The sequence below is a fragment of the Poromitra crassiceps genome, assembly GCF_964638095.1.
Source record: "Poromitra crassiceps genome assembly, chromosome: 11".
NCBI classification, from domain to species: Eukaryota; Metazoa; Chordata; class Actinopteri; order Beryciformes; family Melamphaidae; genus Poromitra; species Poromitra crassiceps.
The window spans coordinates 16,379,844-16,393,127 of NC_139643.1; the positions used below are offsets into that span (position 1 = coordinate 16,379,844).

The 13,284-nt window shown below is 42.9% G+C and overlaps 1 protein-coding gene across 1 annotated transcript in view; it reads left to right on the forward strand.

Moving 5' to 3' along the window:
* Positions 1-13,284, forward strand: part of atf6b (activating transcription factor 6 beta) — a 59,264-nt gene that overhangs the window by 8,934 nt on the left and 37,046 nt on the right. Inside the window, exons 2-5 of the mRNA XM_083646281.1 lie at positions 6,051-6,118; positions 7,284-7,365; positions 8,631-8,693; positions 8,848-8,927. Of these exons, the coding sequence (XP_083502407.1) occupies positions 6,051-6,118; positions 7,284-7,365; positions 8,631-8,693; positions 8,848-8,927 (293 nt within the window). The remainder of the gene's footprint in view (positions 1-6,050; positions 6,119-7,283; positions 7,366-8,630; positions 8,694-8,847; positions 8,928-13,284) is intronic.

Here is a 13,284-nt window from a genome sequence, read left to right on the forward strand (position 1 = left end):
ATCAACACATGAGTCTAAAGATAAAGTATTTTCCTATATATTTTTTATTTCATTAACACATTGAGTGCCACAGCGCTTCAGTAAAATTGTCTGGAGCCTGTGCCAGATTCACTTCCATTCAGTTGAAAACAGCTATAGAATTTTTTCTATTAGGGCTATATTGACAGGGCTGGACTTTAATGAAACATTGGACACTCCTGCTTCTTCCAAAGAAGAAATTTTGTTTCTAGACAGTTCCATTATGAAATGACAGCCTCTGAAAGAAGAGCACTTTCAAGGGTTTTCTGTTTTTTTTTTTTACTTTTCAAGATAAAGTCACTTTTATGAATACTTTTTGCACTCTAATTTCAAGCACATTCACTGACTCTGGCTGGTGTTTTCTGATGTGGTGGCGTGGTGTGGTTCTGTGCAGCCTGCGTGCCCCACCCCCCCCCTCCCCCCCTCTCCACCCCTGAGCTGCGGGCTCCTCCCCACACGCACACAGTCTGTCTTCGCAGCCTCGGTTTTTGCCCCGGGCAGATTTCAGCGCAACAAGGAAATGGCAGGCGGGACTGAGGGAGAAGGTTTGGCCGTTCGGCTTTGGATGCTGCCTTTCTGGCGGGTGGTCGTGTGGAGGGGCTGTGTGCAGGCGGATAGACAGAGGCGGAGGAGCTCAGTTGTGGGCTCGGATCGCAGCCAACTGTCGGCTGCGGACAGAGCAATCTGTGTGGCTCTGGCTGCAGCATGCGTCGGTGTCTCTCTGATCACGGCTTTCTCCGCTTTCTCCTGCACAAAGTAAAGGATCTGAGGTGGGTGGCGCAGCTCCCGTGTAGAGTTTTAAGGTGGCACCGTGTGATCCCTTGAAGGGATTCATGCTCACTGGCTGGGTACGACCTTAAACAGCAGAATTATGGAATAATATGAATTATGATTTTAGGACGTCCACAGACGTCCTTGGCACTCCTCGTTACTTTTTTTTAGGACGTCCACAGACGTCCTTGGCACTCAATGTGTTAACAGAGCATGTGAACTTAATGATAATAAGCATAATTACTCATCTATCCACATACAAAAAATTGAGGCAACATACTCGAAAGCCAGATTGCCAACATTGTCTCCCCCCTTACTCATCAGAAGTATTTGCATGCATAAACACATTTGTTGAGACAAAATGTGATGAGCAACAACAGAATAAATCAATACACAAGCTATTAATGCTAGGCTGTGAAAAATGCTACCTTATCTGTAAAGGGGAGGCTGCAGAGACTGGCGCTAGCCTGGATGTCTGCAGCAAGTTTGAAGCCTACTCACACCTGCTCTGAGATGTTCACATCCATCCAACTGTTTGATGCACACTTCACTCTCAGTTGCATGCCTGCATATTTTCATATTTTTATTGGTCTCGTTTGAACCAAGGCAGGACACCTTTTTCAGTTGTAGACCTCCAAATGTCGGCTGCTTATCTGCAACTGTGGCTGATATGTAGACAAACACATTGTGCATTCAGGTGCTCTCAGAAATATCATTAAAAAAAAATCCTACTTGGAAATTAATTTCACATGAACCCCCTCCAAAGTCAAATGATTAAGTTGGAAAAAATGTGCGACCTGAGTTTTGATGCGAACTTGAAGCTATGACACAATAGTGACCTTTAACCTTCTCAAAGAGGTGAATAAATGAAGCTTTGTGTCGGTCAACAGTAAGAAAACACAAAGGCCTACATGCATTTACTGCACGTTTGTAGTTAGTTAGCCAGACTATCCTAACAAATGAGCTTGTTAAGCTGTGCTTTTCTCCTGTGTGTCTGTGTGGGTTTGATTTCATGAGCAAACGGGATGAAAGCACCTCTCTCGCTTTAGAAGTCGACGTGAAAGTCCCCGACCTCAGACTTTCCCAGCAGCATCTGAACACACACCATTCATTACCTGTTAACCTGCTGCAGGGAGTTTAGCCACATGTTGCCTTTAGTGTGCAGTTCCCCCAGTTCCTGGGTCTGGATTAGCTTTCAGAGTTGTTGTGCTGATGCGTAACTCCACAGACGACAAACAGTGGGGTTTCTTCCATACAATAGGCTTTACAGACACATGATCCTGCTGTGCTGCTGAAGCTGTTTGTCCTAGGGGTGTCAAAAATAATCGATTATAATGATGCATCGCAATGCGGACGTGCACGATTCTTCATCGATTCACAAATGTCAAAAATCTATTATTATTATTATTATTATTATTATTATTATTATTAGGGATGCACGATATGGATTTTTTCAACCGAGATGATAACCGATAAATATCTGCTTCTCCTGCCGATAACCGATACTGATAACCGATAATTATTATAATATATATATATATATATATATATATATATATATATATATATATATATATATATATTGTACCTGTATTTTATGCACACCTGGGGTTAAAAAAGGGTTAGGGTAGATGTATGGATGTAGTGAGCATAGCTCTGACCTAACCAAATCTAACTGACATCACTGTGAACGCAAAACAAAGAAAACTTCTGATATGATTGTTTTAATAAAGTGTATCACTCAATTATAGTCAATACAAAAATAAAGGCTTTTCTAGAACGGAAAGCCAAGCTGCTTAGTCTGCAGATAAAACACAATGACAAAAGGCATAGTAATTTAGACTCTTATTGTCATGTTACTGATCTGTTTCAAATTTTGCATTGGTTCCAGTTCTCAGTGAATTGTAGCCTGGGCCCAATGAATGGGGGAGGAACAACACCATCTGTGTTGTTTCACTTTTTACTGAAAAATGCTGCCACCAGATTAAAGAAAAGACACTACAGTATGTGATGTTGACTGACTGATGCTTTTTATGTAGCCTAATGTGCGCGACTGCGCCTTCGTTTTCATTATTGGCTGTTAGATGGCTCTGTCCACCAGCTAACGCTAACTAGCGCGGTTAGCTTAACGTTAGCTAGCGGGTTTTTTGGAGTTAAATACACAATCCCTGGATGTTTCATTTCGGGTAAAGGGGTTTCCATTAGTTTCTATAAGTTTATGCCAGCTCTGTGTATTAAGTGCTTTTGCGGGGCTGTTTGATCACAAGCCACAGACTGTAAATGTCACAAGCAGTTTGTCTGCCAAGCGGACGAGCCTGCAGGGTAGGCCGCGCTACGAGGTAATGCTAACAAAACTCACTAACAAAAACAACAAACATATCCGCTGCATCATCGCCAGCTTTGGTTTAACGTAATGCCAGCTTAGAGGTTTCCCCTCCTCTCGGAACCTGTCTGGGACCGACATGGATTGCAAATTACAGTACGGTAGCTTTCTGATCACTCTGAAACTGAAAAACAGCAACACACTGGCTGCAGCCATGTTTGCGTCGCAGCTGTGATGTCACAAGTGTGCGACAACAGAACCTCCGCTTCCGAGGCCAAAAATAAACCATGATTATTATCGGCTCCTAATTTATCGGAAAAAGGCCATTAGGCTTCCTCCTCGCTCACTTCTTCTGTTGTCAGAAAACACCCTGAAGGAGCTTTCCATCAGGTGTTCCTGAGGGATTATAGGCTGTGTGCTATTTGGGAGTGCCAGCATTTCCTACTGAGCTGCAGGACCTCTGCAATGTAAAAACTGAGCAAATAGTAGCAAGTAGGAAAGCACATGCTGCTGTGAGAGAGAGGTGCTTCTGATTCACACCTGTGATGAGAAGTGGTCTACATAGATAGCCTGAGTTGTGATGGGAAGTGGTCTACATAGATAGCCTGAGTTGTGATGGGAAGTGGTCTACATAGATAGCCTGAGCTGTGAGGGGAAGTGGTCTACATAGATAGCCTGAGTTGTGATGGGAAGTGGTCTACATAGAGAGCCTGAGTTGTGATGGGAAGTGGTCTACATAGATAGCCTGAGTTGTGATGGGAAGTGGTCTACATAGAGAGCCTGAGTTGTGATGGGAAGTGGTCTACATAGATAGCCTGAGCTGTGATGGGAAGTGGTCTACATAGATAGCCTGAGTTGTGATGGGAAGTGGTCTACATAGAGAGCCTGAGTTGTGATGGGAAGTGGTCTACATAGAGAGCCTGAGCTGTGATGGGAAGTGGTCTACATAGATAGCCTGAGTTGTGATGGGAAGTGGTCTACATAGATAGCCTGAGCTGTGATGGGAAGTGGTCTACATAGATAGCCTGAGCTGTGATGGGAAGTGGTCTACAATCTACATAGATAGCCTGAGCTGTGATGGGAAGTGGTCTACATAGAGAGCCTGAGCTGTGATGGGAAGTGGTCTACATAGATAGCCTGAGCTGTAATGGGAAGTGGTCTACATAGATAGCCTGAGCTGTGGTGGGAAGTGGTCTACATAGATAGCCTGAGCTGTGAGGGGAAGTGGTCTACATAGATAGCCTGAGCTGTGAGGGGAAGTGGTCTACATAGATAGCCTGAGCTGTGAGGGGAAGTGGTCTACATAGAGAGCCTGAGCTGTGATGAGAAGTGGTCTACATAGATAGCCTGAGTTGTGATGGGAAGTGGTCTACATAGATAGCCTGAGCTGTGATGGGAAGTGGTCTACATAGATAGCCTGAGCTGTGATGGGAAGTGGTCTACATAGATAGCCTGAGCTGTGATGGGAAGTGGTCTACATAGATAGCCTGAGCTGTGATGGGAAGTGGTCTACATAGATAGCCTGAGCTGTGAGGGGAAGTGGTCTACATAGATAGCCTGAGCTGTGAGGGGAAGTGGTCTACATAGATAGCCTGAGCTGTGATGGGAAGTGGTCTACATAGATAGCCTGAGTTGTGAGGGAAAGTGGTCTACATAGATAGCCTGAGCTGTGAGAGGAAGTGGTCTACATAGATAGCCTGAGCTGTGAGGGGAAGTGGTCTACATAGATAGCCTGAGCTGTGATGGGAAAGTGGTCTACATAGATAGCCTGAGTTTCCCCCCGGAGGTTTGAGCTCAAAGTCCACAGTCACATGTTTTCAGCAACCCACATAAGGCAGTCAGAAACAAGTGTTGGTGTCCTGGACATGAAGCATAGGGCTGCTAAAACTTAATCTCAAACTGTAATAGTAGCTGAAACTTTAATCAAAATCAATGCAAGTAGTTAAAACTATTAATTGACAATTAATTGTTAACTTGGCTTAAACTATGTAAAAGTAGCTAGAACCTTTAGTTGAGCTGTCCCTTTAAACAAATGCATCTCGTGATCATACAGTAACGTAGATGTCTGCCTCTATCAGTATATTTACCTGACTAGATCTAGTTTGGTGGTACCGTTACGGCTGTGTGTGTGTGTGTGTCTTTTGGGCTTTTATTGTGAAGGGCAGTGTCTGTTTTGGGCTGCTTGATTTTTATGACAAAAATCATAATCACGATTATTTTTTACTCATAGTGAGTTCACAATTATTTAACACAATTACTCATTGACTTTGGCAACATCATGGATTTATTGAACTTGAAAATACTTGTCTTTTTATACTGGATTTCTTTGAACTTTTTAAATATAATTGAACTGGGGGGGGGGGGGGTAATTAAATAGTCCAACTAAAATAAATAATATACACACATTTATCTTGATTATCTTGTTTTCAAAACTGTGGGAAGCCAAAATTGTAATTGAAATTAAAATGTGATTAATTGCACCGCCCTACCTGTAGATGTGATTTAAATCTGCGTTCTCCTCCTCCTCCCTTCAGGTGCATATTTGTTCTAACTTGAATTAGGGTTCCGCGATATTGGATTTGATGTTGATATTTTCCAACTCTTTTGGCTAATTACCAATACCAATATATGCACACTATTTCTCCCACCTCATTTCAGAGAACATAAAGTCTCTCTCCTGTGCATTTAGTGGGAAAAATAAGACAATTATTTTGGCATTTAGAGAAGCGTCGAGTATTTGAGCATAATTAAAAGTGTAATTTTATCGGTCTGTCATATCAGCACAAATCATTTCGTGTTTTCTTCATCGTCTGCTCATCACTCATCAGTGTCTCTCCTCACATTATGTGTGTGTCTGTGTCCTCACGTTGTGTGTGTGTGTGTGTGTGTGTGTGTGTGTCTCTCTCTCCTCACATTGTGTGTGTGTGTCTCTCCTCAGATGCCTGCCTGTACCAGTGTGAGAGCATGGAGGAGGGTGAGGACGCGGGGATCAAATACGACACCTCGGTACGTAACGGGACAACAGCACCAGTCTGTTTCTGTAACAGCACCAGTCTGTCATCTCTGTCTGTTTCTGTAACAGCACCAGTCTGTCATCTCTGTCTGTTTCTGTAACAGCACCAGTCTGTCATCTCTGTCTGTTTCTGTAACAGCACCAGTCTGTCATCTGTCTGTTTCTGTAACAGCACCAGTCTGTCATCTGTGTCTGTTTCTGTAACAGCACCAGTCTGTCATCTCTGTCTGTTTCTGTAGCCACTTTCACACAGAGATCACGCAATATTGCTGTTCAGAAGGCCCGCAACGGCGGCAGTGTTACCACAGAAATTGCGTTCACACAGAACCAAGCAGCCCCGCCATATCTCCGCCCCCGGGGTGCTTTCAGGTTACATCCACCCCTCCCCGGATTGAAATGAGGCGTGACGCGTGAACCACCATGGGCCCTGAGTTTATTATAACTAATCAAAGTCAGACAAATTAAAATTAATAATGCAGGTAACATGTTATATTAAACATGATTCCTGTTCGCATTTGCCTCCACAATTATATGTCAAATGTCAGATTTTAAATATTGAATAATGTACTGAATGGTCCTATTAAACTAATTAGCAGAGTGAAAGGAAATTACTTTATTCAACAGCTGAACAACAAAGTCAGCCATTCATCTTATTTATTTATTTATTTATTTATTTATTTATTTATTTATTTATTTATTTATTTATTTATTTATTTATTTATTTATTTATTTATTTATTTATTTATTTATTTCTCTGTGCAACTGGTGGCAACCAGAAACTGAATTTAGTCAGTGTCATCTGTTTTTGACAGAACTGACTTTCTTGGAGGATCCTATCAAATTTGCGAGTCTTAAATAAATTTAGTTTGAGTACTTCCTACAGATTAATTTCAATGTGTCAGTTACATTAGTAAGTATGAACCAAGTTATCGGATACATACCGGTAGTCACATTAAATTAGTCTGTTTGATTTTGGCAGCAGGGAAGTGCAGCCATCAGGAGGTAGAGGAGAGTAGAAGGGTCAGAGGATGATGGAGTTAATTGTTTGTCGGTTGGCTCATTGGAACACGCCAGTCGCTCTACCGAATAATCCGAGTAGCTTGGCCTAATTTGCCTCCTAACTTCTTCTCTCTTTCTCTCTCTGCCAACCTCTCACAGTTTGACAGTGGCCTGGTGCTAACCCTCGATCCCGACAACCCCACGTCGCCATGGCGACACCTTGATGACAACCTTCTAACAGGTACGGCGCGTCGACCCTGAAACACCACGAACACGAAACCGCGGCCTCAGTCTGCGCTTCCCCTCAGAGATCAAGCTGCTGAAACATGAGCTGCTGCTGCTGCTCTCCTGCCACAGCCTGTGGAGAGCTTTAGTTACAGGCATTATTTAGCCAGTTAGTTGATGCTCATATACAGCAGAATAAGCTTCAGTTGGCGGGGAGGCACATGTTTTAACTCTGAGGATAAGCTTCAGTTGGGGGGGAGGCACATGTTTTAACTCTGAGGATAAGCTTCAGTTGGGGGGAGGCACATGTTTTAACTCTGCCTGCATTTTGATGTCCACTACACACTGTAAAGCTTCGTGACTCTGCACCTTGCACGGTTTTGACACTATCGTGTTCGCAAAATCTGTCCACAGACAAACACTCAACACCTGGCGAACTAGTCAAAAGCGCTTCTGTGGCAGTTCTTGCTACAATAGGTGTCACCAGGACCACATTTTGCCATGATGACACACACAGACTCACAAGGTGAAAATAATAGCAGCCAACACTGTTGCGGCTGGTAAAACAACATAGTGGACTTGTCAAGCTGTCACAAAAGGCTGCAATTTAATTTGATACTGGCTAGGGATGGGCATTTCTAGCAAAAACGCTATTTGAAATTCACTGGGCCAAAGTCGACTTTTTGTCGAAATTCGCCCATCCCGATTTTTTTGTGAGTCACAAATGTTATGTGGTCCCCCTGATTCTAAGTATAGTTGAATCGCTTGGTTTAAAACAATTTTTATAAGCATTTTACGCCAGGTCCATGGAAAAATTAATGGCGGATGAAATCCCATGGAGAGGGAGAGGGGGTGACTTTGGCACTCTTATTGACGTTCGCAGACCCAGGCTACGTTAGCCACGTTAGCTTAGCTTCCCGATTTTCAACTTTCAATAATAAAAGTCGATCTTGAGAATAAAAACGATTATTCGAAAATTCGAAACTCGTTGCCCATCCCTAATACTGGCACTGAAAACAGTACTGTACTATTATTTTAGTTTTGGTGTTTTTTCCCTTTCAAAAATCACACACATGTATTTTTGATCATATTTAAATATCCAAGTAAGAACAGTTTCAGTGGCGCGACCTCTGATAGAACCACATTGTTTTTCTGTGTGTGTGTGTGTGTGTGTCTCAATTCAATTCAAGGCACTTTATTGGCATGAAATACAAAAACAAATTCAAATAACCGTAATCCAACTTAAATATACAATACATTTTCTCTCCTCTCTCTCTGCAGGAGAGGCTCCTCCTGTGATAAAAGAAGAAATGACGATAACTCAACCTTTACCAGTGGAAATGTGTACGTTCTGCAAATACATCTGATCTGCTGCACAAAGAACAACATGCTTAGCCGTTTTCACTGTTCTGATTATGTGTCCTCTTTGTGTGTGTGTGTGTGTGTGTGTGTGTGTGTCTGCGTGCACGTGTGTGTGCACGTGTGTGTGTGTGTCCAGTGTTCCAGGTGAAATCAGAGCCTCCCTCCCCGGCATCCTCACTCTCGTCAGACTGTTCCGCATCGTCACCGGACCCACAGGTGTGTGTGTGTGTGTGTGTGTGGACAAAAGAAATAGGAACAATCAGTAGAATTGGAGAACAGCACACTGACCCAAATGCGTAGCTGCTTTATCAAAGACTGATTTATTAGATATTTGGTGATATAGTTATCAAACGGAAGGTGTTGGCACCTGTGCAGTATTGATTGGTCTATTAATCGTGATCATGATTTTGACTTCCCAAGAACATTAAAATTGAGATAAAACGTGTTGCATTCCATTCAGCATGTTGCTCCTCCAAAACCCAAACACACTGTGGTGCACTCAGACCCTCCTCCAAAACCCAAACACACTGTGGTGCACTCAGACCCTCCTCCAAAACCCAAACACACTGTGGTGCACTCAGACCCTCCTCCAAAACCCAAACACACTGTGGTGCACTCAGACCCTCCTCCAAAGCCCTGCTGCTGATCAGCCGCTGCTGCCTGTCCATCATGTTGTAATGTGGATACACGATTTCCCCCCCGTATGACTGATAAAAAAACCGCATACGAAACAATCGGACTGTGTGTAAACTCCTTAATACCGCGTTCATGACAACTCCGACCGCCGTAAAAAATGGGTTCTGACTAGAGATGCGCGGATGAGCTTTTATGCCATCCTAATCCGCGTGTATGCATGAACCGCATATAAATCCGCGCAAATTATTTCATACTATTTATAGATCCGCGCCCGCCATGCACCCGACGCTATAAACGCTATAAAACGCTATGAAAGGAGCGAACTTACGGTTTCTGCTGCCTGGATGCGATCGCTGCAGTCCAAGACTCCAAATAAACTTCGATGCTGTATTGATTGTCCAGTCCACCACTTGCCCTCATATAGTTTACTCGGCTAACGCTATAGCTTTAAGTTTAGTTTACTTGATTGCCTCAGTGTTTGGGAAAATACAAACGGGTCTTCTCTTCAAACACGTCTTCAGCGGAGACTCCTTTTTGAGGGTGACATCATTGACCATATATGGATGAAAAGTGGAGCCGTCCACATGGCTATTGTTTGGTTTACGGCCGTGGGTCCTTTGGGGGATCTACAATAGGCGACTAAGAATGTGCCTGACGAAAAATGTAGCTTAAAATACGTTCGTAGACTAGAGAACGTAATTAATATTATTTTTCCTCATTAACTCATTGAGTGCCAGCCACTTTTGGAAAACGGATGCTCCCAGTGCCAGCCCTTTCAGAGCGTTTTCAGTGATTTCTCGAGGCCCACAGAATATTGTGTGATATTACTATGTAAACACCGAACACGCCCAAAGAACGATGAGACTCAGCAAAAAAAAGTTTATTGATATCATTTTCCGTTCTTTAGTTATCAGCCGGAGAAGATAGGTTGTTTTCAGCAAAAACAGACGTTTCAAACTAGAAGCTGAGATAATCAGCCTTTTGTGAAATGAAGCATTTCAAGCAGATCACTGACTCTGAAGCTAATATTTTCTGATGTAGTGACACCTCAAAAATAATTTCCTTCAATAAAACAGCGAAAACAAAGGAATTTTGTTTGGCAAAATAATATTTTTTAGCTGCAACCAGCAGCGCTGGCCCCTGCGTGTGCAGAGCTACTAGTCTAGGGAAAATAAGGTTTGACCTTAAACTAATTGCAACTAGGGTTGGGTACCGTTCACATTTGAATCGATAGGAATTCGGTACGGTACCAAAAACGGTACCTTTTTCGATACTTTTTTAAGTTTAAAAAAAAAAAAAAAAAAAAAAAAAAAAATTGCAACAACAAAAATGTACAGTTGTAAAACAAATAAGTCCAAACTTCTCAATTTCAACATTGTTCTTTATTTAGATTTTTTTTTGTTTAGCAGCAGCACCCAACAAAATAAAACCCCTCCCTCCCTCCCTCTTCCCTCCCAAACCAAGAGTTTACTTGTCGCAGCAAGGTAGTGACCGTGAGGTAATGGTCTTGTGCCACACTGCTCCATCCATCAGCGGTCACTGCAATATGGTCAACTGCCCTGAGTTCCTCCTTCACATTCTTCTTCTCAACACGATACCAAGCTGGGATAAGTGTGTTTGTGAGAAGGTCTCTGGAGGGAGGGGAGTATTTTGGGTTCAGGGTCCCTGTCATCTCCCTATATATAGACAATAAAAATAACTATTGTTAGTAACTTAGCTTACTCTATGAATATCACACACACACACACACATTATCACCCATTTATACATAAATAAATAATTTGCCTGAACCATGGAGACTCCACCGTTGCGAAGGGCAACATGCCTTTTACAATGAAGGCAGTCACTGCCCTGTGGCACTCATTTACTTTCTGCCGGGGTAAAGCTGCTTTCTTCGCCAGGGTGAAGGGTGTCTCCTGTGCGACTCTCACACGGTGGCTTAGCAAAGAAAGCAAGAGTGTAACGTTGAACGTCTCACGGTGACACGAACTGAGGATAATAATAACGTTAGCAACGCTAGTTACGCTACTAAACATGCTAAGCTATAAGCTACAACTATCCAGCTAACGTTAGCTAATTAAATGACGTTACCTGATGTTGAAGAAGTCGACGCCTCACTTGCGACACTTGAAGTTTCGTCGTCGTCGTTGTCCGTTTCAGCTAACGAAGCAGAGGAGCTGAGCTGCTGGCTGTAGGTGCTTTGCTGCTGGTGGATGCAGCGTCCACCCTCAGGCTATCGAACACTTTACAGTCCTCTGCATTTAAAAAGATTTTATGCTTGACCAAGTGTTTCCTCAAGTTAGAGGTGTTCCACTGGCCAGCTTTGCACTTCGCATCGCAAATGTTACAGCGAGCGTTGTCTGAGTCTATCTTTGTGAAGTGGACCGCAAGCGAGAGGCCATCTTCTTCTCTTCTGCTTGTTTTGGCAGTGACGTGCTGACGTAACCCACCCTCGTGTGCGTTGCCTTCAAGTTTGCGTCGGAATTTCTATCTCGCTCGCTGTCTTTGTATCACTGAGATGCGTTCAAGTACCAACATTTTTAAATTATAATAGAAAAAAAAAAAAGTACCGAAATGAGGTACCGTTTCATGTCATGTGAACTGATACTCGGTAGTACCGCCCACTTTCGGTCGGTGCCTGTAAAAGTACCGAGTTCGGTACCCATCCCTAATTGCAACAGAATTTATTTTCACATTTTTATGTTTATATTGATACCCGAAACACTGTAGTAAAAATCCCAGAAAATCCCATTAGTGGAAGTATGTTAAAATGACGTTCTTTCAAAATGGCTGCCATTATTAAAATTGTGGCCATATCTTGACTCCAACTAGACCTAGAATTACAAATTTGGTGTCTATTTCCACATTCTTGGGGGCAAGGAATCCACAGAAATGGTTGAGTCTAAGTAGAACAGATTTTTCTATGTATGTAGTCGTAATACATTGCATTTCTCACAATGTTACCTACAACTTCGTATTTGTTAATCATACACATTTTGGGTGATACCCTTGAGCATATTGAAGTGCTTGCCATTGGAAAAAAAAAGTTTGTTTCATATTTCCAATTAAAAATGTGTTACGGTAATGAATTTATTCCCTCAGTGTCTCTAAAAGTGTCTGGAAATACATAAAAAATGAGCACATTTATCTATCTAAGGGAGCTAGGGCTCTGTCTGTTTGTCTGTCTGTCCCACTGATGACATCATCAGTGATGTCATAAATCCACTCACTCTCAAGCTGCGTTCACACCGACCTATAAAAGTTTTTCGCTGGCGTCGAGTTTACATACAAAGTCAATGCAAACGAGCGATTGAGCGTATATTCTCCTGGGAGAAAAATCGCTGGGCGTCCGAGCGGCAGAGACAGAGCGATAGGGAGAAAATTCGCTCGTCGCTCGAGATGAAATATCCCAACTCAAGCGAAATTACGCTGGCATCAGTCGCTCGCTGTTCAATGCTGATTGGCTGCCGTGTGAGAGCGAGTCAAGGATCACACTGGCTTGGAACAAACCGCTGGTTTATTGTGTGGCAACAAACCGCATTGACAGGCTGACAGCTGACATGAAGTGAAGTCTGTCCTACTGGTATGGAGCTCGCATTAGGAGCACGCTGATAGGCTTTAGCTTGTAAACAATGACGGTGGCTCGTAGTGGACAAACATCATGACATTGCGTAACGTTATAGCCCCCACATGTCCGTCAAATCGTGTGCCTGTTGATGAGTGATTTAAACAGAGCGACAGAGCGATTCCAAAGGGTTGAATCAAGCGACGAGCGAAAAATAAATATCTTGGTGTGAACACAGCTTCACACACACACACAAAGTCTCAGTGATGATGTCATCAGTGATGTCATAAATTGTGACATCATCAGTGATGTCAGAGGCATTGTGATATTATCAGTCATGTCAAAGCAGTTGTGACATCATCAGTGATGTCA